Raw genomic sequence first — 23,816 nt, forward strand, 5'->3', positions numbered from 1 at the left:
GAGGCAAACTGTGGTATTTACAGGAACCTTGACATCACCGGGAGCTGCTCTGTGAGCTCTGGGAGAGTTTCAGCATGTGACACCTTGACTGGAAATAAGAGCTTATTCTGTGAAACGCTTTGCATAAACGTTGTGCACAGAGACATTTTCCATCCTCATATATGTCACTAAAAGACTTTAAAATAATTTATGCAAATGTCCAGTAGCCTAAAGTGATTAAGTGACTGAGTGACTGAGGGATTAAGATGTAAAATGATCACATTATTTCCACGAAAAGCTCGTCTTTATTCAAAAGTTGACAGTTATCATACCTGAAAGGAAAACTTACACACATACACATTTCCTGGATTTGTACACTACAACACTACTCATCCGTTTAACTTGATTAGGGGAGATAGTGTAGCCTTGATGTTACCATAATGTCTTTACATCGTGTAACCAGGGAGTTTGTTGGCCACTAGCTCAGATATATGCCGATACTCCTTTTTGAAATCCAGAGATCCGAGCTCATCCTCCAGTTCCTCCACCGGTTCAAAGGAGGACACCGATTCTGCAGAAAACCCTCCAACGGGGCCGCCGCTGTTCTTGGCTGACCTTTGACCTCTTGACGACATGAAAGCGTCGGTGCTGGAGCTCCTTTCCACCCTACTACTGTCCGTCGCGACCGTTTTTCTGGAGCATATGGTTTGCAAGGAGGCCGACCCGTCCCCGTCGCCGTCCTCGGAGGAGAAGCTGAGGGCCGAGGCGTGGGTTCGAGGTCGGATGATGCGCGTACCCCTCAGAGCGCGCTGTGGAGAGCTGGGGGCTTTGACGGGCACGGGGAGGACCGCTCTCCTCTGGAAACGATCAGAGTTGCAAGAGTCCAGGGGGACAGGGGAGCAGGTGGTCTTGGCTCTAGAGGACTCTGGGCTGCTCATGGGGTCAGGGGAGTAGGCATCACTGGCCTCGAGGCTGTTAAAGTCATCGGCGTAGTCCGCCTCCTCGTCTCCTTCCCCGCTGGAGTCTGAAAATGAAGATTTGGGGCTGCTGTGTCCGCTGCTTCCTGGAGACACAATTTTCTCCCTACGCCCGTCAGCTTCCGCCTGAGACTTGACTTGATTTGACTCACTGTGATGCTCCGTCTCGTCTTTGTTTTGGGCCACATTATCACCATCCACACTGGGGATATGAATGCATTGCAAGTCTCTTTCAGAAAGGGAAGGTGTTTGTGAAATTCTCGGGGGGTCTCTGTCTTGTTTACCATGAACTCTCCCACGCAGGGCTTTTAGTGTGATAGTTTCTTGCAGAACAGAGTCCACTGTGATGCTTTGCATCATTGTCTCTACATTTTCATTTAGACTGGAGCTCTGATTTTGAGGTCTGCTCTCTGATTTTCCTTTGATGGACTTCCCAGTCTTATTACTTGACTTTGTCTTCCCTTTGGCCATACGTGACACTGTTTCATTCTGTATTAAGTCTGTGCATTCACGACGTGTTACTTTAAGAGGAGAGATTTGCTTCAGCCTCAGATTGAACGTTTTAGTTGTACCATAAACAAGCTTCTTTCCGGGAGATTTACTGGAGCTTTTACTCTCGACCAAAGCCTCCTGTTGTTTGTCTTTGGCTTTTACAGATGCAGGCCTAACTACTGGTGTAGAGCGGTATCTGGGGGAATGCACATGTTTAAAGTGGGGACTAGTTCCCTGCCCAGTTTTCTGCAACAACTCCCTTCGCGATGTGTTTCCATACCCAGCAGAGGGCTCTGTGGAAGCAGGCCTGTAAAGCCAAGAGAGGTTGGGATGAACAGACAAGGGCTGCTGTGGGTTCTGTCCATTCAACTGGGACAGCTCAACAACAAGAGCATTTAGCAGAGGCAACTGTCGCAAGGCCTCCCCGAGGACATTTGGGGTCTCCTCACTTGTTTCTGGGTTTCTTGGAGTTTTTTCTTGTCTTACTCTCCGGTCCATCATTGGAGATCTTGTATTTTCTATTTTATTTTCACTCGACTCTTCTTCTGAATACGTGTCTTCAAATGTAAAAGCATCCGAGTCTAGATTCGCTAACTTGCAATCCCCTCCCTCCTTTGTGTTTTTTTCCTCTGCAGAACTATTGTAGAAGAGGTGAGGCGGACAAAATATAGTTAAATCTTCGTCATAGTTGTTTTCCGTTTCTTTGAGATTCTGAGGCATTGGGCTGCTTGTTTTGTGTTCAGCCTGCACGGCAACACACACACCGCTGTCCCGTTTATCCTCATTTATTAAGGTATTCTCATTCAAGGGTTTGTTATTTTGGATGTTTCTGCTAACATCAGACTTGGCCGGTGTGGTTGAGCAGACATTCCCACAGTCAGGAGGATGTACATGTTCTCCTCTATGTACACTGGTGCTTTTCAGACCCGTCTCTGTGATACGTGGTAGTAAACCAGCTCCCAGACTCAGCAGTTTGTAACTCAGGGAGATTGATCCAATTTTCTCCCCCGCGAGGTTGCATATACCAACAACCCCCCTTTCACCATGAGACGAGGGACTAGAGACTCCATGTTCCCTCACATCCTGACTGATTCTGTCCATCGCTTTTGCCAGTGAGATGAGTGAGGTACCGACTAATTTGGGGATCTCCTCTTTCACATCCAACACCATAACATAGAGAGGGGTGCTGGATAAATTGGTATGCAATGAGTTCAGCTTCATTGTGAAGAAACAAGACTTCCCTCTATTAAAGGAGTATTCTCCCTGCTGGTCCTTCCCATCATGACCGTGTTGGTTAAAGCCACCACCGCTCTGCTGATAGATGAGCAGCGTTGGAAAATCCAGCAGTCGTACTCCAAGAGCCAGCTCGTCGGACACTTGACTTTCTTTCTCGACTCGAATACATTCCACCAAAAGCTCAAATGAAAACAAAGCCTCGAGATTATCGCTGTTTGGTCCTGACATGCTGAAAGCCGCGTGACAACAAAAACAACGACGGGCTAACTAAATAGCTGTTAGCTAGCTAATCCGTAAAGTGAGCTTTTAGCTTCTATCGGCTCCATGGAAACAAACAGCTGTCGCGAGCATTGTGCGTCACGCAATGGCCGGGATACCTGGGGGATGTAGTTTTAGGGGTCCATTACGTACAGCACTGATTATTAGATAGATAGATAGATAGATAGATAGATAGATAGATAGATAGATAGATAGAAAGATACTTTATTCATCCCCAGGGGGGAATTTGTTTGTAGCAGCAGCAAACGAAGTTACAGAGTAAACATACAAATATTAAGTTTGAAAGATGCTCAATATATACAATAGAATAAAACAGAATAAAATAACATTAATATTTATTATTTTTTTTCATTTAAATTGTGCTTGGTATTGTTTTGGTATATTTTGGGGGGCTTTGCTGGTTTAAATACTGGTAATTGAGGATAATTGAGGAAGTATGTTTCCAAAATAAAAAGAGAAAAACAACAGGACTGGAGGATAATATCTTACAGGTAACTAGAGGAAATATTATAGACATTATAAGCATAGGTTGAAGGAATAAAAAAGATGAAACTGTAGTCATATACAGTTTGAGTGAGCGTTTGTTCTGCATGTCACCAGACGGTGCCACTGTAGGGCTTAGGCTACTTGGGACTGAAATAGTCTAATGGTGAATAGCACTGAGTTTACATGACAGGCTCATTGCTCGTCTTTAGCCTGTAGTGGACACACTAGTATTTTAGTGTCTCTTAAATATCGACCAACAAACCCACGACAACAGGTCTGCGTGTGGACAACAGTGAGCCGCAGAGAGTTCCAACAGGCGTCGGGTGGGCGGAGTCTTTCTCCTCGCTGAGTGTCGTCATCACGGAGATAGGTGCCGTGCGCTCTGAGCCGCTTCAGTCTGGAGGCTGATGCCGAAAGAGAGAGATGTGTGAGGGCCGACTACCGCAGCTTCAACTGGGTTCAGCCTTTAAAGGATAACTAGCCACGTTAACAAACCTCGCAGCCTGGACGGGACACCGCTCTCACGTGAAGGTAGGAGAACGTAACGTTACGCCCAATGTCCTCCCGCAGACCCGACCAACAAAGTAACAAAAAGTAGGACTGTAGCTAAAAGTGAGGCGCGCTGCACACACAGTCGGAGTAGCGAAAGGCGGAGAAACTCACGGGCATGTCGACGGTAACGGTGAATACACAAAGGGTAAAGTTACTCTCAGGCACCGATGCATGTAATGTGAGCTACAGATATAAATACAACTGGAGGAAAGGATGTTTCAGCAGTAGCCTATCTACACCCCATGTGTCTGTTCATTAATGGAGCTGTTGACTCAATTCTACCTGACTCATTGTTTGTTTATTTACCAAGGAGCATGGTGGCCTCACTATAAACCAAACTCAATGCGAAATACATGCAATGTTGCGTTCATATCCCAGAAGGCAGACTATATCATATCATATCCGGCATTTTAAAAATCATTTTTTACTGTTAATTATGTTACATGTTGTCGTCACAATTTTGTTAATGCTGGTGGTGGTGGTATGTGTGTGTGTGTGTGTGTGTGTGTGTGTGTGGGACTTATTGGACTGACTTTGCACAGAAATATGTTTTTAAATGAATTTGTTCAGTGGAGTGCTTCCATGTAAACGGTGGGGGGCGATAAAGGCATCATTGTCCAACTGGTTATGGATAATAAAGGTGAGGCCCTCAGTCCCGCGCGGGATGTTTAATTGTTGTGGGGAACCCAGAGTGGATTTTTTTTCTTTATGAATAATCTAAGAAGTGGTAAACAAAACTCTCACACTGGCACTGCTGATCTTAACTGTTTGTATAACGTCTCCTATTTGGGGTATCTTTTTTGCAGCAGTGGGAGCTTGTCAGTTACAGACAAAGAACAATTTCCCTTGAACATCCGAGTTGTTTTGATTCTCCATTCACAATCTCTGGCAGCCTGCTTGTACACAGCATGTTCATTGTTGCTTAATTACTGGCTGCTCCTGTGGCCTATTCCACATGCAAATGTGCTTTATACTCCGCTGGGAGAGTAAACAAGTGAAATGTTGGTTTGTTTCCCAGCGCCATCTCCTTTTGCTGTCTTCCTGCAGGAAGTTTAGCCTCCACAATAACTAACTTCCCAATAAAGGGAAACAAATGGGCCCTCATGCTGTTGGCTGGCTGCAGACACAACAACGAGGTGCTCTTGAGTGTAAATCTAAGTTTCCATTGTTTCATTCTCGGTGCTCATGCATTTCTGTCCCCCCCCCCCCCCCTGGCTTCATAGCTCCCATCTGAACAGATCAAGCAAAAGAAAGTTATTTTCTCCTGGAGCGTTAAAAATCAATAAGACGGCATTAGTTTTCACAGGGTTTCATGTCTGGGAAAGATTAGTTTTCCATGAGGCCGTGCTGAACTAAGTAGGCGCAGGAGTGCTTTAAGATGACTCCAGCATGTTCTTTGCCTGGTATAACATTTAACATATTTTCCCCCTTTTAACAATATAAATGTTTGGCTTGACTCGAGCCGTCAGGTTGGCAAATCAGGGCGGAACATTTTTTTCAACCGACTTCTCTGGTCATTAAGACATCTGTAGTGATGTGTGAATGATTTGCAGTTATTGTGCACGGAAGCAGAAATAAACCCCATTAATCTGCTCGTTTTCTCCCGTCATCGAACAAACATTTCTATGAGTAGTCGTCTGTTTCCCAGTTGAGTTTGGATTCATGCCTGGCCTCATTATGTGGTTGCAACCAATATTGATTGTGAGCGATTCCTTGTTGGAATTTTGTTGTTTTTGTTACATTACAGAAAGGAAGACAGACTTTTTTTCTTGTTTTTTTAACAGATAAATGAAAGACATGATCTTCCCTGTTAAAAATGCAGCTCCCTATGCAGGTACCCCATCTCACCCACCTGCCAGCAGCGCACTCCTAGAGGGAGACCTATACAGCAGCCACGCTAATGACGGTGCCAGGTTCTCAGAGATGGGTTGCATTCTGCCATCAGCAGACATGGCCCCTGAACAAGAAACATGTTCTCATCTATTTCTAACAGTGCCTTCTGCATGGCTAACCAGACAAAGTGTAATTGAGCCGGATAAATACGTCTTTCAAAAAATAAAGTCGTGAGCACAATGTGTGCTCGGCTGAACAATAACACACCTGTCATGATTGGCAGAGGAGCGGCTTCCTGTGACATGCCCGCGGGCCGTATCCAGTCATCGCGGAGCTGGTTAGGATGTCTCCTGGCCTCGTGGGCTTGGAGACGCCCCTCTAGAGTTACAGCCATTAGGTCGGGTTGTGCCTGTAAAGACATTACCATAACACAGCACTGTTTGGGGGCTTTCCTAAGGATTGGGAAGTTACTTAACAGTAGCGGCTGCTTTCAGTCTGTTTGTGACCGCTCTCCCCCGGTGCGCCCGGCACCGTCGCCTTGCCGTTCCCTTTTTGTTTTTTTCTCTCTGTTCCCACGGTGCTTTGCTACCGATTTGCTGACTGGTCATGATTTGGAGAACAGTAGAGGGGAGAAAAAAAGGCCTTCAGTTTGAGAGTGTTAGGAGGGATGCATTTCTCCAAACCACGCGGTGCACCCGTTTCCAGCAGATCCCACACCACATGCATGTGACGAGGATCAGGAAGCTGGTCTGGTCTGTGCGGGCCGCACTATAGCCAGGACTCACAATGGGCCCCCCCGACCAAATCCTGTTGCTTCAAAAACCAACCAACCAGCAGACAGGGGATCACATGCTGCCTGCTCCCGTTGTGAGAGCCAGACTCTCTCTCTCTTGCCGTTTTTTTTTTTTTGTCAGCCTTTGTTTTAATTGCAGTCTGGATTTATGGAAGGATTTAAGCCCACTCATCACTGTCGGGGAAAGCACAGATGCCGTCATTAGGTTGATGTTTTTTTTATGAATTGATCTCTTCCACTAGGGGTCTGTTTGTGATGGATGTGTGGGTGCTTTACTGAGCAATGGCCATCAAGTGCACAGTACCCACAAAGACTTTCTCTCACTCTTGCTTTTGAATATCGGTCATATTTGTTACATTGGTGATCACTTTAAGAGCTCCGGAACTTCGAAGCCTCATCAGTGCCAGCAATACTTCCCATTCGTTTGGGATGAAAAGTAACAATAAGGCTCAAACACTACCAAAGGATCCCGTGACTAACTGATCCAAGGTCAGCGCGTTAGGTTCTCTTGGGGCCATTCATCATTTTTTTTGTCTTCACTGCACATTACAGGAATTTTCAATGCGTAATGGCCCGAAGAAGGCACGTTTAACAGCTTGCTCGGGCGCTGGCGTATGTCGGCCTGCATTCCAGGGAACCGCAGGAAGACGCCAGCACAGCGCCATATTTCTGCTCTTTGTGTGTTACGCACAAATGAGACGTTAAAGCCTTAAGGAGTGTTTCTTGAAGACAAATGTGGATTGTCGCCCTGGTGCGCTGTTTTGCTTGTTTATTTGTTTGTGTCTAGATGCGTCGTCGGTTAATCTGATTGTTACTGAAGTGGTTAAGCTGTATCAAAGAGGCATAGATTAGATGCGGCTGGATGCTGTTTAGTCAGATGTAAAGCCTGCTGTTAAAAGGCATTTCATTAAGTGATGCTTTTCTTTTTTCGTCTCTTTTTATCGTGTAGAAAAGACGGTACAAAACAAGTACATGAACACGTATACGACCCAAGAAAAGTGATGCGTTTCTAAAGGAAAAGTAGTGTTCAGAAGTAGATGTTAATGGTATTAGTAAATGCTGTTACCTCCAGTACAAATGGCTAAAATAGCTGCCACACCAGCTCCGCCACTTGTGTCTTGTACATCTTGTTTCTGCTTCTGCTCTTTAACTTTCCCACCCTCTTGCCACTCGCTGGCTCACCGTCATGCTCGGCGCATTCGTGTGGGGGAAAAAAACCGGTGCCATGGCTGGAGGGCAGGCTGCTCCTGGATGGAGCAGAGGGCAATAGTGGCAGAAGTCAAATGCTGATCGCGTCGTTGCTGGTGAGGTCCCCCTGTCGACCTCTGGTGACACACAGCCGAGCATCGGAGAGTAGGTGTTACGTGGGGGGCCGAAGGAACCGTAGAGGTTTGAGCCCTCGGATGACCGCCTCGTGTGTAGCCGGACCATTAATGGACATGATTAGGCATAACTTCAGCCGGAGCAATGGACGACATACAGTATGCTTCCCCACGGCCTTATTCTGTTGCTGTGCAGATGGTGAATAAGCAATGATGCTCTGCATTATATATTATTATGGCTGGTCATGAAAAGAAAACCATATGAGCTGCAGATTGGACCTTGCTAGTTTAGCGATGACCTTAATGGGATGATGGTGCATTTACACTTTTGGCTTGATCATTAAGTTAAAATAGCAAAATGGAGGTTTTTTTGCACTAAATCCATTCGTCTTGTTCCTGGTGTGAACATGGAGGCATTTCTCCCAGCAGTGCAAACACCACTCGTCAGATCGGAGAGGAAGGAGGGATCACCCTTTGTTTCACCAAGCCAATCCGTTTAACAATGTCACTCCAAAAAGAAGAAAAAAACACTGTGTTCATGCATTATGGATTCGCAATAGACAAGCATATAGAAAAATGTGTCTTGCCAGGATGAATTATGTCTGCAACTCCTGTTCCCTTAGGGACTCATTAGTGTCCGTATCAGGAATGTTTTGGGGGGGCGGGGGGGGGAAGGCCAGCGAAAGTTGCTGACCCTCCTCGCGTGTTTTTGTCTGCGTGTCTGTCACTGGGCCACAATGGAGAGAATGAGCGCTGGCCAGTCATTAACCCGATTGCCACTGGCTTCGAGGACCACAGTCGTGACCCGCGGGGTTAACTCGGCTCTGTGTTCCCCTCAGCGGGCCCAGACAATCGGGACAGCTGACCTCTGTGGTCACGGCCAGCCTCCAATGGGAGATGAGAAGGGATTTGGTTTAGTGCTGATGTGCATACCTCCCTCCTACTGTAGCACAAAAGAATGGGCCTGTCTGAATAGGCAGACAGGACTGGGTGTGGGTGACACGCCCAATTGTCCCTACTGCATGCCATTGCACTGTCTGTGTCTCTGTCTATCCACTCGTTGAGCAACGCCTTATTCAGGTATGGAATTTAGAGGTGTCAAATAAATAAACATGTGCACAAACACAGCATGATATGTAAATGAACCAATATGTTCCCACCCTCAGCCTGTTTAATTTGAGGGTTGGACGAGATGAATGGAATTACTTCACATTCAATTGGTTTATTTATGCGTTTCCTGTATTATTCCTGAGATTATTTATTTCACAATGTCTATTTATCAAATTAAATAAAGATTAGAGTACAGTAAATTAAATGTAGGACAATACTACACGAAACCCCCCCCCGAGGAAACATCTGCGTCCTTTGACTTTTAAGTCGATCCTGGGTGAGCCAAGGAGCAAGCGGCCATCGCATGAGTTCTTTTAAAGCGTAATAAAAAGCCCGCTGACTTGTTTCTGATAGAGGTTGATTGTAATTAACAAGTCAAATGAAGCAGAGCCGTGACAGATGTGCCATAAAGTGCTCAGCTTTAGTGTGTGTGTGTGTGTGTGTGTGTGTGTGTGTGTGTGTGTGTGTGTGTGTGTGTGTGTGTGTGTGTGTGTGTGTGTGTGTGTGTGTGTGTGTGTGTGTGTGTGTGTGTGTGTGTGTGTGTGTGTGTGTGTGTGTGTGTGTGTGTGTGTGTGTGTGTGTGTGAGAGAGAGCTATTGAGGCATTTGCTGCTGGAGTCTGTATCCTTCACTTAACCTCTCCAGGGCACCGCGGTGCCTCGACACTGTTGTTGAGCATAAGTTCTTTATTTTTCCACTGCACGGTTCGGACCGACTCGACTCACTTTTGGTACCAGTGACGATTCTCTCTGACCAATCAGGGTTCTGTAGTGTTGTACCAAAAAAGTACCAGGTACTGTCCACAACTTGTGCTAATGGAAAACCCCAAAAAGAGTGAGTTGAGTAGAGCCGTGCTGTACCATGCAGTTGAAATGCGGTGCAAGGCAAACCTACATGAACAGCAGGATTGCTTCAATAGATAGATAGCACACTGCAGTTCCCTTGAGCATTATAACGAATAAATAGAGCGAAAAATTAAATGTAAAAGTGTCCTTTGCTGCTTGACAGAGGCTGCTTTGTGTTGTTGTGCGACGGCCTATTCTGCTTTGTGAACCGTCCTGACTGGAATGTACAAGTGTTCTGGCTATCAGCCTTTTATTCCAGGAAGAAACTTTTTGCTAAACAACCCTTTTATCAATTGTGAGAAAGTGTCTGTTTGTTTTTTTTGTTTGGTCCTTTCATGTTGCCAGCTCACTGACGTGAGACAAATTAGAAAGTCTGGTCATGGTCTGCAGTCTGTCATTGTGTTTTTAAAAAGCGCCGACGAAACACGTCTGGAGGAGGATGTTGTTCTTGTTTGTGCTTCCACTGATCCATAAATCAGATGATAATGAGTTTGGTTTGCTGAAAATAATGTGGTTCACACCGGGAGTCCCAGAACTATTAATAAAACTTTTTGCCATTTTTGCAGTTTTATTTCCAGTGTGTATTTAAAAGCGGTGAGATGCGATGTATTATTCTGACTGTTATTCTTAAACCGTCAAAATCTTTTAAGCGTTGGCGAGAACAAATCAGAGGCGTTAAAGCATTCAAGTTTTTTTTTTTTTTTTTTTCTTCTTCATTGTTTGGTTCAAATAAACATCATACTTCCTTTTAATATCCTGGACACAGAACTATTTTGTCTCCTAGTTCATTTCAGATTGTACTTTTGAATTATGCACACCATTAAACCAGGACACTACTGTGCAGCCCCCTTGTCTCCACTTACTGAAGCACAAAAATGCTTGTGCGCGATGTTGCCTTTGGCCTATTCTTGTAACTCGCTGTTAGCAAAGACAAGAGTTATCTGTGACTATTTTCGACAAGCCTGGGATACTGGAGTTACGTGTGTGTGTGTGTGTGTGTGTGTGGGAAAGCCTTTTACACAGAGTGGAAGGGAAGGCTGGAGCAGAGAGGACCTGAACACTCAGTGTGTGTGTGTGTGTGGGACGGCGGCGGCGTTTTAAGGAGCACCGGCCAAGCAGAGCTAATTCAAAGTTAGGGTAATCTATTCCATCTCACTTTTCTTTCCTCTTTCTTTGTGACATCATCTTAACTAGCCTTACTTTTATGCGATTTGTAAAGTCTGTCGACGGAGGACAATGATCTGGAGTGACAGTAGCCTGATTTTTTTTCTTTCTTTCTCTTGCTTCTGTAATCGCACTCTCCTGTCAACGTGGAGGAGATCATCCGTCCGCTGAAGTGTACCGAAAGAGTCTGTTGACGTTTTTGGAGGTTAGCTACAGGAGGTGGAATCCAGAGCTGGAGGGGCAGAGCACACTTGACACTGAATGCTAACCTTTATATGGGTTTGCTGCCTTTTTTAAAAGAAGACGCAGAGAAGGAGATTGCATAACACAGTCAAGCAAATAGTGCCCCAGACGCCGTGTTAGGATCCAAACAATAGGTCTGTGATTCTTCCAATGCCTAGCTGCTTACCTTCCCCGGGCTATGTTTACTGGAAGCCCTCGGAAGCCTCTCTGAAATGTAAACAGCACCGTAGGGCCACATGCGGTTCAGCACCGAGCTGCACGGCCTCGAGCCAAAACAAAGAGGAACACACGACTGCTGGATACACAGCCAGGTGCTGCATATCTGACCACAGGAGCAGCTGTGTCATTACACCGGCCTCATCGATCTCCAGATGATCTGTGTTTAGGCGGCGCCCGCAAACACCAAAGGTCAGAGGTCAACGAAAGCCGCCAACGTGTTGATGGATTTATCTTGTAACATAGTTAGTTACTTTCTGTCCTCTACACTGCGTTCACACACACACACACACACACACACACACATATGTAAGACATACGTACGCCTAGAATTCAGCTTTCTCCTGCACAAATCTTGCTGAGTTAACCAGATTTGTCCCCAAATGGAAACGGCTTCCTTCACATGACTCCGAAGAAATCAGGGTTGCTGCAGAAAGCCAACAATAATGGGGTTAGTTAAGTGCGTGTAAACACAAGAGATTCTCATCAGGTCGCACACGAAGAGCCGCTCTCTGAGGCGCTGACATTTGACATTTTCTGGGGGGAGTGTAAAGAGAGAAATGAGTGTAGGTTAATTGTTTCCTGTCATTTTGTTTAATTTTCTCTGAAAGGGGGGGTCCTTGCATTTCCCCCAGACTCTGCTCAAACAGAGCCTGGTTAGTCCCACTTCTCTGTTTGTTAACTTCATGGATCGCTGTTGGACCCCGGCTTTGCCACCTCGGGGGGGGGGGGGGGGGGGGGGGGTTCTGTTGTTGCACTGCAGAATCAACAACATGCCCGCGGCTCGGCTTACAATCTCGAATGTGATGGGATTGCAAACATTTTGCCGTAGATGCTGAAAAACACACACTTAGGCACGAAAGTGAGTCTCGTTGATGGGATTTCCCCCGGGGAGTCCAATACTGGAAGACTGTTGTTGTTGTTGATTTAAATAATGGAATAGTGTTCCCGTCTGGGCTTTCTTAGAGACGGTAGTAATGGTGGGAATTCAAATATTTCATATTTCTGAGCTGATATTTTCAAGGTCACTCCAACAAAATGCCGAAAGACTCCCTCCCTCTCTTATTAACCGGGCAGACCGACTGATCTTATTTATAGCAACAGCCTGTGGGAGTCCGTCTCACCAAACCCTGCTGGATACAGCGCCGCGTTTGCAATCTAGGCTACTCGAATGAAAGCAAGGTTTTCTTCTGCATTCTGCCGGCCTGGTGACCCTGAGTGCATGTTGAACAGCTGCCAGTGCCTGGTGCTTCCTCCAAATGCTTCCATCTTTAATGACATTCTTCAGAGCCTGCTGCAGTTTAGAGATAAGGAAGTGAGGAATAAGGAAATCTGTGCTTATTTGGGGATTCTGCTGTAAAGGCTGGCCCAGCTCTGTGATCGAGGACAGACACTTTCCTGTGCGCATTTTTTTTTCATGTTGTGTCCGATCTCTGTGCTTGAGAGAGGTAGGAGCATGTTCAAAGATGCTCTTTTTTTTTTTTTACGCCTTTCTGAATCGCATAAATATTAATGACAATGTACTTCCATGCGGATTCACCTTCGTGGTCTCTGAGGAAACGCTGCAGGATGCAATACGCCACGCTCTTTATGACCGGGGACATTTGTTTTTCATCTACCCCCCCCATCATAAGAGCGACTCATCAGATCGTTGGCCTTGATCAGTTCTAGAGGTCAGAGGTAACTCGATGACTGGGGGGCCCTCGTGTCAGGTCGGATCAGTGCACTTGGCTTCTGGTGGAAGGAATGAATTCATCAGCACTGATGAATCTCCCTGGACACTTCCCCCCCCCCCCCCCATTTAGCATTCAAGAAGGGGGGGATGGTAAGATGGTGGAGTAACGAGGTGGGAATGTGAAGATGTGGAGGCAACAAAATGATCCTACTCTCCACACACCTTTTTAAAGGTTCATGTACAGTTTATGTTCGTGTGTACGCAGATATTTCCTAGCAGATGTTAGTGTTCAGTTGACTGGAGGAATATGATATGTGTATGTAGTGTATGCTTTGGATTATTATTATTATTTATCTTTAAATCAGTGAGATCAAGGATGTGCTGCTGAGCGGCATTAGAGAGGAAACCAAATTTTAGAGCGCGGTGTTTCCCCCTGACGCTTTGGTATGTCATTAACGTTATTGATCGTGAGCATGTGGGCGTGCAACTCCGCGCGCATTTGTGTGTGTGTGTGTTTTTTATGCTTAGGTGCGCGCGTGTGGGTGGCTCTCGGTGGGGGGTTAGTCTCTGACACCCTTTCGGCCGCCACGCCTCTCTTAAACACACCCACCGCATGCCATGCCAGCTGCAGCTGTCGTGCCTCAATGCTAGAGATGTCGAAAATTCCCCCTCGCTCTGCAATTAGAGCTGCGGATCGCTGAATAGGGCACATTGCGATGTCCTAGAATTGCACTCGGTCCCCCTTTTCTACTCCCAAGAACACTGAGTAAATAGAAACTGATGAGGGCGAATCATGAATAAAACCGCCCCCCCCCCCCCGGCTGCCTCCAAGTTGACAGATTGCGTTTTTGTGCAAGCTGCTCCTCGTGATGTGCCGTTACCCCGGCTAAAGAACCCAAAGGGTGGAAAAAAAGGCCCTCATTGATGGGGTGGGTTTCTCATGGCTGACTGAGAATGTTCGCTTTCCACCGAGTCAAGTGGCGCATTGTGAGTCGACCAAAGAAATGCAAATATAGAGAACAGATGTACTATTTCTTTTTTTGTCGGCGGCAGTAATCCCTCACTCCGGCTGGAGACTGTGTGTGTGGTGCTGAGACTAAAGTGTTAACAAGGGGAAAGCCATGTCACCCTGGCACATGTGATGGCCGCCCGCCTTTTCAGAGGCTTTCCTCAATAAGGCGAGATGCTCGGGACAGATAAATGGAGGCTTTTGTGGCCTTTGCCAGAGGGAGAACCACACAATGAAGCACACACAGGGAGCACGGTCTCTTCCAGAGAAAACAGCTAAAAACAGCATTTCTGCAGTCCCTCCTCCTTTTTCTCTCCTGCTCTGCCTCCTTCACTTTCTACTGTCGCTCACGCACCCTCGCTTCCTGAATGTTTTCCTTCTCCGTGAGAACAGAACCTTGCTCCAATAATGTTTCCATAAACGGGCTGAGGGAATGGAAATAACTCGGACCATTTCCCATTGACTCCCACTCTCTCGCTCTCGCTCTCTCTCGCTGCTCTCCCCTCGCCAGCAGTCGCTTTACAGGGCCGCGGACAGCACTTAAGCACACCTCCCTTAATGATGCACAGTGTTTTGCGCTGCTCTGAGTGCCAGCAAGAGTGCACATTTAAGGCATCTTGCACGCCCTGGACACTGCAACCTAAATACAGCTGTGCTACCGATACTTCATCAGGCATCTCCACTAATGGTCAAATCGGTCTTCTGCCTGGGATTTAAAGCACCACTGTGCGTCCTTCAACATGGCCACACCGGCTCAGAATTACTAGTCATTGTACTCCTCTTCCTCCACTGTAATCATCTCTTGTTCAGGTTTTCTCCCTCCCTGCATTCTTCCTTTGTGTCATGTTTCAGTCCATATCTCTTCCTGCCTCTATTTGTCTTTTCCCCTCCTCTCTCTCCTTTGTGACTTTTGGCATGTTGTCTTAACTGTCCCAATGTGGGCTGTCTGAGGTTTTGCATGTACATTTGCATGTTTGGTTGTAGCCTACATCTGCGGGCCATCCTGCCAGGACCGGAGCCGATCTCTCATGTGGGTGGCTTGCTCTGGGAACAGATGTTTTTGATGCCACTTGTAGGGGGAGAAACGCTTTTGAAAAGTGACTCCATAAAAGAGATGCCAGCTGCATGACAAACCAGGGCCGCCTAGTTCTCGGGAATTCTGTCGGAGTCGTTTCTCTCTGTCTCTCTCTCTCTCTCTCTCTCTCTCTCTCTCTCTGAGCGCCGGTATACAAGGCCTGTGGAGAATAAGAAGAGTTTTCACTTAATCAGACTGTTCCCTTTGGAGGACTTCATTAATTACCGGAGGAAGTTGCTGCACTGGAACACGTGCTCCAGATGGCCACGGACTTCACTTTGGGGGAAAGAAAATAGCTCGATCTTGTTGTTGTTGTTATTTTGGTGTCTGAATACGGTCCGTCTTTGTTGCCTCTCACAAGCCGCACCTACAGCTTGTAAACAGTTTGATTCCTCTACGAATGTAACCGTCGTGTTGCTTTCCACTGCTGATAACAATATGGTACCTGGTGTCAACTTTCCTTTTGCTTCTTGACGTCCGTACAGCAGCACCCCTGATCTGGCATCCAGCGCACTCTCCTCTGCCAAACGTCCAGTAAAAGAAAAAAAGCAGCCAGTGATTATTATTCACTTGCTAATTTTAGCCCCTGCAATCGTCAAAAAAAACAAACCTCCTTATGTGCCCTATGGATGAAGCTGGATGTCATCTGTGTTGCCGAGCCGGTTCTGTTGGTGTCTGCCAACCTTTTGCCCAAAGTATAGTTTGCAGGTTGTGGTGGTAAAGCTGGTGCTCTGCCTCCGGAGTTTGTGACAGATCCTAATCGTACGCTCGTAGGTAATGAAAGAGAGCTGCCGAATAATAAACAAGACTCGGATAAGCACTCGACTTGCTGAAGATATCCTCAATGGGCCGGTGGCACTGTTGTGGTGTTGAAGGAATTAATCCGTTAGTCCGCCCCGCAGTGGGATCACAGCAACAGAAATTAAGTTTTCTTTATCGGGTACGAAGCGAGATAAAGTTGTTTGGACGGAATGTTTTCGAAAGCGTTGTGTTTTTGAAACTCCGGCCCCAACTTTTTAGGCTTGCATTCCCTTGAATCAATGCGATGTCCTCCATCACTACTTTCATCTGGCGATACGTAGTGACCACGTTTGATTTGAATAATATAAATAGATTTTTATGTCGTGATGCCTTAGGTCTTTATCCCCGGTGGGTCTCGAACCCGAGATTGTCAACGTCCATTTTCATGGACTTTATAATTTGTCCAAATTTTTCATAATGTTGCTTCATATTGCTTTAAACACTCATCTCTCTGCCCCTCTCCTTTCCCTGCCTCAACTTTCCGTCTTTGTTGCGAAGGGAAGGTCTGCTGTCACTCAAGGCTGTCATGTGCCGGAAAAGTTGCCTAGCAACAACACGGAGGGATGCGAAGCCGCTGTTTACTCTCCACCCCCTCACCTCGTGTGCCCACTACCCCCTTCCCGCTCGCGCTCTTCCTCTGTGGTGGAGATGGAGTGGCATGGTGGGGGGGGTTGCAATGGGGGGCAGCTCAGCCTCCTGCTCTCTGATGAATTCAGACAACAGATACACTGAGGAGAGAAGGTGGAGAGAGAGAGAGAGAGAGGAGGGGGGGAGAGAGAAATGACATTCAGTGATGGGGTGGTGTCTGCCTGTTGCCTGCCAGCTGGCTTTCCTCCCTTCCTCTCTGCAGGAGGAACAGGCCATTTCCCTAAACAGCTCCTCTCCCACTCTGCATTACTAAGAAGAAACCCGCCGTTATCAGCAGGACTAAAAATACCGGACAGCAACTGCATCACATGCCTGGTCTATCGTCGCACTCTCATGAAAGGCGGGGCTTAATCTAAGCCAATACAGGTACCTTTTGTTCTTGGCGGAGGATTAAATGTCCCCCGGAAGCCCTAGTTCCCTAATCACACAATGCTGTTTAGGACTGTAATTAAGACGCAGGCCTCAATGGTTCCCATCCCACCATGCAGAGTTTTGGCTTGTCTTTTCAGGTTGACCGTAGAATGACAAGAGTCACCCTCAGGGGTTGTTTTTCCAGAAAGAATAGGCTCCACTACAGAGATGATATAAGAGCGTGTGATTTAACACCGGGCCAGACCAACTCTGGATGTGATGCGGATCCCAACGCCTCCTCAAAGTGTCTCGGGTGCATTCACAACCCGAGCTGTCCGCTTGTGTTTGGATCTCCCAAAACACATGCTCAATCTTCTTGGCAAGAAAGCAAATTATCATATTTTCCAAAATGTCAAACTATTCCTTTAAACATTAAGTACACGGCTAAATGCTCCATACCCATCTCAATCAAAAAGCTGAGATTTGTCTCAAAGTTCTTGAGAAAAGTTTGTAAAATCTTTGCGTCTGGCTAAATATCCCCATTTCTTAATTGTATTGAGTTAGATGACAATCATATTGTTTTAAATCGGTCAAAACTCTGCACGGCATTTGAAAGATGAGCTGTGAAAGATGTTTATTCGGTGTTTGTGAACGTAGGCCGTTCAGCATGTGTATCCGTTTGCGTAATGACTACCCCTTGGTATGTAAATTGCCCATCAGACCCGGACGTCCACGTGCAAACGACCAGCGTTTTGTGGGATTGTGTGCTTCTCCACAGGTCCCGCCGCACATGTGTGTAGGCTGTTGAATAGTTCTCTCTGTTTGCTGGGATGCAGTGACAAGAACTCTTAAGTGTTACCTCCTGGGGCTTCCCACTCTTCAAATAAAACCCTTTCCTGCCCCACCACTGGAATCAAAGCTGAGAACCTGCCTGCAGAGGCTAGATCAAAGCCCAATGCGGCACAAAGACCTGTACTTGCTGCCATTCACTCAGCTCGATTAAAGTCTGTCATTTCCTGCCATTAACACGCTCTTACCTCCAACCAGAAACAGGCCGAGCAAAGCAGTCGTCACTGTTTGTGTTTTTCCCAATTACGCTCCCATGTTGCACCATACAAGAGGAGAAATCTATCATCAAAAGTCATTTACCTCTCCAGAGTAGTTCTTTATTTAGCACTCGCACACATTCATACCTAGTTATTGCAACGCACAAGTGTAGCCTTTAACGTTGGCCATGCAGTAGTTAGGAGTGCCTTGCTCAGAGGTGCCTCAGTGGTTGTTTGTTTTATTAGCCTCCAACACCCAAGTTTCCCCTCTTCCGGCTCACATAATAATGATGCGTTGCCTCACATCTTCTGATAAAAGCTGCCGTCGCTCTTTGTTGCTGCTAGTTCTTCAGCAGTGAAGCACCAGAGAGTAGCGCTCCTCTTTTTAAAATACATTTTTTCTTCCTTGCTCTTATGACCGTTGCAGCCTCTCCCCTCCCTCCCTCCTGTCTGTTGCTCTGTCCTCTGCTGAAGGTATCGCAGGCTCAGCATATGGCATGGGGCTGGAGGGATTATCAGTTCTGAAAGAAGTGCAATTTCCCTCTCTGGTTGTGTCCGTCTCCTCTTATCTCAGTGTGGTTAAGGTGGTCGTGGTTGCCGTCTTTGTTTGTCCGACGGACAGACCTTCGTGCCGAGCTGTAGTTCATAGGACAGAGGGCGGATAAGTGGATTCCTCCGTCTCCCGTCGCTCCAAATGTCAGCCTTTTGCGAGAAACTTGGAAGGTCACAGGCTTGACCTGGGCATCTTTTCCCGGGAACAATAGCCCCCCCCCCCCCCCCTCTTTCTTTTCTTGTCCTTCCTGTCAGCCAGAGAAACTCTGAATGTCACGGCCCACCCCTTCCCCCCCACAACACCCAAGAGTCTACCCCCCCACCTGGCACAGCCACCTACTTTCCTTTACATATGCTAATGTTGCAGTCCCATTCATTCAGTTGGTGGCTTTGTCACAGGGGGAGGGAGAGGGTCGTGTGCATTAAGGGGGCAGCTGTATGCATTTCACTAGAGTGACTGCCCGATGGCCGCCAGACCTGTGCTTATTTTACTCTTTCTTTCATTTTCTTCTTCTACTTCTCTCTGTTTTCTCCCCAATCTAGTTGTTGGGTAAAGGAGCAGAAGGCCGGGTCGCTGTTGTTTTCTTTCAGAGGGCTTTCTGCTGTGAATTGTGGTGGATTTCTCTCAACAAGTGGCTGATGGATTTAATGCACTTGGATAGCATCTCCACAGTGGGCTCATTACACAGTGGCTCACTGGGCTTTGAGTCCTCTGCCATTAGGATTTATGGCTCTGATGAAAAAGGACTCTCTTAATCAGGTAAGCATGGCAGCGGTTGATGCCTGATGTTGGTTTTCGTGTCATAGCCTCTTAGGAAGACACGTAAAGGCTAAATAATGCATCCGTTTTACATTTATGTGCAGAATAGGCGTTGTATAAAGCAAGGAGAGTCATGTTTTTAGACATTGGTGTGTTTGAGAGGTCTAGCCTGTGGGCCATATCACAGGAGGAATTTGTGAGTGCATGTCTGTGGCGGACAAAGTTCTTGCGAGGTGAATGAACCGGTGATTCATCTGTGTATCTGTGCTAACTCCTGTCCTCCCAACCCCTCACATCTTCCGGTTGACTAAACCTACAGCTGCTGCCCTAGGAGTCCAAAATTGTCCCGTCTCGCCCCAGATTTCTGTGTGAAAGACAAACTTTTGAAAAGAAAATGAGCACCACTGAGGGGACTGGAAAAAGGAAGGGTTGCTCCACGGCATCGACCCGCTCTGAGGGTTGCCTCCGCCGGTCAGCGCTTAAAAATTCCGCTTCCCCGAATGACGTGTGCGAATGTGTTTGTGCGTTAGTGTGTCGGCTCTCGATCTCGACAGTGTTGCACATCTTACCTACTCGCCTCCTCTGCTGCACCGTTTCCCGGCGATAATGTGACGACGTGGACTCTCACTGACCTCGGCAGAGGAGCGGCAGCACGGACGTTTCCCAGAGCTTTCGATCCGAACTCCCTCTCAACTTGTTTTAACAGCTTCCCCTTTTGCAAGAGGAGAGCGCTCTTCTCAACATTTCTCTCCTCCTCCCCTTGTTTTCTTTCTCCCCTCACCCTGAGAGAGTGCACTCTGCTGACAGGCTGTCATTGGTATGGAGGTTGCCGGGTAAAAGCAGCAGGCTGCTGGGAAGCGGCAGAGGGGGGGATGTGTGCTGATGGAAATAGGTGGTGGTTTATTCTGGAGGCCTGCTGGGCCACATCAACCCTGCGCCTCCCCGCTCTGTCCCACCGTAGCAGTGAGGGCGGTGCGGCTGGGGCAAGTTGGGAGTGGGACAGATGGTTCCTTTTGGAGAAGGGCCACAGCGCCGTGCTCTCTGTTTGTGGGGCTCCACTGGAGCGGCCAAGAACAAACACGGCCTCCTTCTGTTGGGAACGTACAGGAGCTTCGGTCTGCGAGACCCGAAGAGGCCGTGGGACTGCCATCTAAAGCTATGCACGTGTGATGCTAATGCTGGTCGATGCATCATGGTACCTGACAAACAACTAAGTGCTCCGTGATTTCCAACCACATGCTATGCCATTAGTCATATTAGCCAGCATTCATTAATTTTGAATCTGAGCAGGGACTCTCTGCGCGGCTCTCTTTCGCTTGTTCTTCCTTCTAATGCGAATAAACAGGAAAAGTCTGTTGTCCTCTCTATTTTAATTCTCAGATCACCCTGAAACGACTAAAGGACAATGGCAGTGTGCTGCCTGGCAGGCGCCGGGCAGATGGCCAGCTGGCAGGGCGACATGGTAGGAGACTCCTATTTTCAGTGGAGCCGGGAGGAGGCCTGCCTCGCTCCTGCACTACCTACACACAGCCAGCACTACCACTATTGTGCTGTTTTTTTTTTATTTTTTACAAGTGCTTCACACCAACTCAAGAACAAAAGGGCTCTCTTCTTTTCAAAACGTAACTTTGCCGCATAGCTCGGATCTACACCATGTCAACGTGATTATTTGAAGCTACCATCACTGTGGTTAAGCTCCCACTTGATGGACTGCTGGTCGTAATTGTGTTAATCTTGGCACGAAGGGGTCGTCATTCCAGAGCTGCCGCAGTGGTCATTTTTACTTTTATCAACGGCTGTCATCTCCATGCGTTATCTGACATTGGAATTTAGAAACGGTTGAGCTGATGCATAAAGTGTATCTTGTGTTTTCACTAGAAATACTGCCACAAATGACTCGTTGAATGAAGTACCCGCTTAGTTAGCTAAGAGTCAGGTCTCCCAAAGCACTCTAAGAACACCTGTATTGTATATTTACCGACCATATAGCCTGCCAAAACACTGCTGACACGCTGATTGTTTTAGAAGCAAAAATGTTGCGTTTGAACCCTTTACTCGCTGCGGTGCTTCACAATACAATCGGTTCCTTTTTTAAAACTTATGTTTCCAGATAAACAGGTGAATGTGTCTTCCAGTTGCGTGGAGAAGTATAAACATAATTGGATTTACAATTACTTTACCGCCTTCTAGTTCACATGGTGTCTCAAACCACTCTCCACTGTCAGACCCCCTTTTTCTTTGTCAGTAAAGCATATGGTAGACATTATGCGATCTGAATGCGTCCAGGAAATGAAATCTATCATTTGCAGTTTCTGTTGGGTAAATACTTACTGTTCCCTGAACCAAGTCAAATGGGAGTCGGATCACGGGTGACCCCCGGCGATTTTCGACATTCCAGATGGAGCTACTGCTGAGCACGAAGCGGAGCACACTCAAGGGTGCACTCAAAACAGACTAATGCTCACGTAAGCCGCCTCCGCGATAAGGCAACGGTTGGAAATAACCGCAAATGCAAAGTCTGCGGGGGAAGAGGACTGCTATCTTTTGTTTGATTTCACACGTGAGCGCACAGCTGTTGACAGGTGAGGTGTGGCGAGATGGCTGTTGGAGGGCGGTGACCTCGGGTTAGCTGTGTAACCACAGCAGCGGATATCAGAGGATGGCTGCATCTCTATAGTCCAGCTGTCTCATATCTGAGGAAAGCTGCTCAATGTTTCTACGCTCTTATGGAAGTCTTGTTTCTGGTATATGAGGCAACTTCCTTTTTCGCAGAAATTCCTGTCTAGTCTCCTCAAACCAGAAGTGAAACTCTTATTTATTTATTTTTTTGCTTGAGTTTTCATAAAGATGGAAATGCAGACAGAGTATAAAGAGTCTTTCTTTTGAAGTAGCGCTCATGCCAGAGGGATAGAGTCCTGGATACACTGCAGTGCTTGTTTGATAACGGCTGTGTTTTCCAGAAGTCTGAGCACCTGGGGCATTAGGGAATTTGGGCATTTCCCACAGTGCATTGTGAGGCCCCGATGATGAGGTTGCATGTTTACTCTGTGCTGTCTGACCTACTTTTCTTCTTTTTTTTTTTTATCCCTTCTGCTGATTGTTCTTCTGCTGTTGGGTCAACTGAGGTCTGTGTGCGCTGTGATGTAAACAGAAAGCCTCTAATCGTCTCCTGCCGAATCTCTCTTGTTGCAAGCGCACACTCGTACTCACACACTCGTATGTGCTCACACACTCTTCTCCTTTGCAGTATTTTCTGTGTTCTCTTGGTCCAACGTCGTGTTGGTATGAGCTCAGCTGTGTGTGTGTTTTTGTGGATAATGTCTGAATGGTCAGTGGTTATGAAGCTTTTTTCTTTTTGTTGAGACATGTGTGTGTGTGTGTGTGTGTGTGTGTGTGTGTGTGTGCGCACAGACACTCTGTTTCAAAGCATCTCCAAGTGCTTTAATAAAGCCATGGGATCAGTTCCACATTTTAGGTGTCAGCTTTAGGGCGCATGTTCCTTGTTAAGCTGTTATTTGTATTATTTCTAAACTAGGTAAATAGACCAACTATTCAAGATGAAAACTTTCGAGGCAAGTTCAAGTTTCATATTGCTTATATTCGACAAGAAGTACTGGTAATGTCCATGTCTGTTCAACATGAACAGAAACTTGCAATTATCTGATCAGCTCTTTCTTGGCTTTCTTGCCTTTTGAACAACACGGTTAGGAGAAGACTTTTGATCAAAGGGGAAACTCATTTTGGCTCATCATCAAAACGGCTGGCACACATTCCCCTCCTCTTTTGTTCATTAAAAAAGAAAGAAGAGTAATCTCTCCACTCTGTCCCCTTGTTTGGTTTAGGGAACAAACAAACTAGCTCCTCGTCTGCTTTTTGTCACTGTAAAACAGTACCGGGACCAGTCCTGAATCCTCTCCTCCGGCCTCCGGTAACATAAGCTTCAAGTTTTAGCTGCAGGTGCATCTTGTGCATCTACTCATTCAAATGTTCACCATCAGCATTTCTGGCTTCATGTCTCAACAAAATGCCAAACATACCCTCTCGCTGGCAGGGACAGACCTCCAGTCACACCCAGAGCTTTTGAGAACATGCCAAATGTGATTTTTAAATTGCAAAAGTATTATTTTTAATTCTATAGCTTATTACTTATCCAAGTCCGCTTAACCTAAATAAATGTTGGCATCTGTGGTTGTTAAGTTCTCACCCATGTGAGTATTTGTAAAGGATAGCTCGGCTGGATTGGGTTTGCTGTTATTTTCCACATATCGGGGCTCGATAAGGCAGCTGGCTGGAACTCATTTCATTGGTTTCCTTCCCTCCCACTGAGGGTGTGACCCTCCATTCACACTGGCCATTAAAATCTCAGCATTACT

The 23,816-nt window shown here is 46.7% G+C and overlaps 2 protein-coding genes across 9 annotated transcripts in view; one reads left to right on the plus strand and one right to left on the minus strand.

The window, feature by feature from the left end:
* Positions 1–288: 288 nt before the first annotated feature.
* map10 (microtubule associated protein 10) lies at positions 289–2,912 on the minus strand. Its single transcript, XM_076077355.1, has one exon. It carries the CDS (start codon positions 2,910–2,912, stop codon positions 426–428), a length of 2,487 nt encoding a protein of 828 aa, XP_075933470.1. The 3' UTR covers positions 289–425.
* A 939-nt stretch (positions 2,913–3,851) lies between these two features.
* The window catches only part of LOC142932794 (signal-induced proliferation-associated 1-like protein 2), a 72,969-nt gene continuing 53,004 nt past the window's right edge, over positions 3,852–23,816 (plus strand). For all 8 annotated transcript variants that reach the window (XM_076076851.1, XM_076076853.1, XM_076076852.1 and 5 more), the window contains exon 1: positions 3,852–3,980. The gene's annotated coding sequence lies outside the window, so the exon portion shown is untranslated. The remainder of the gene's footprint in view (positions 3,981–23,816) is intronic.

Source organism: Anarhichas minor, unplaced genomic scaffold (genome assembly GCF_050575085.1).
Source record: "Anarhichas minor isolate MPS153535 unplaced genomic scaffold, ASM5057508v1 ptg000058l, whole genome shotgun sequence".
Lineage (NCBI taxonomy): Eukaryota > Metazoa > Chordata > Actinopteri > Perciformes > Anarhichadidae > Anarhichas > Anarhichas minor.

What these genes read in the sequence shown, in the direction of transcription:
- map10 (XM_076077355.1), bottom strand. Translation starts at nt 2,912, where the DNA reads ATGTCAGGACCAAACAGCGATAATCTCGAGGCTTTGTTTTCATTTGAG.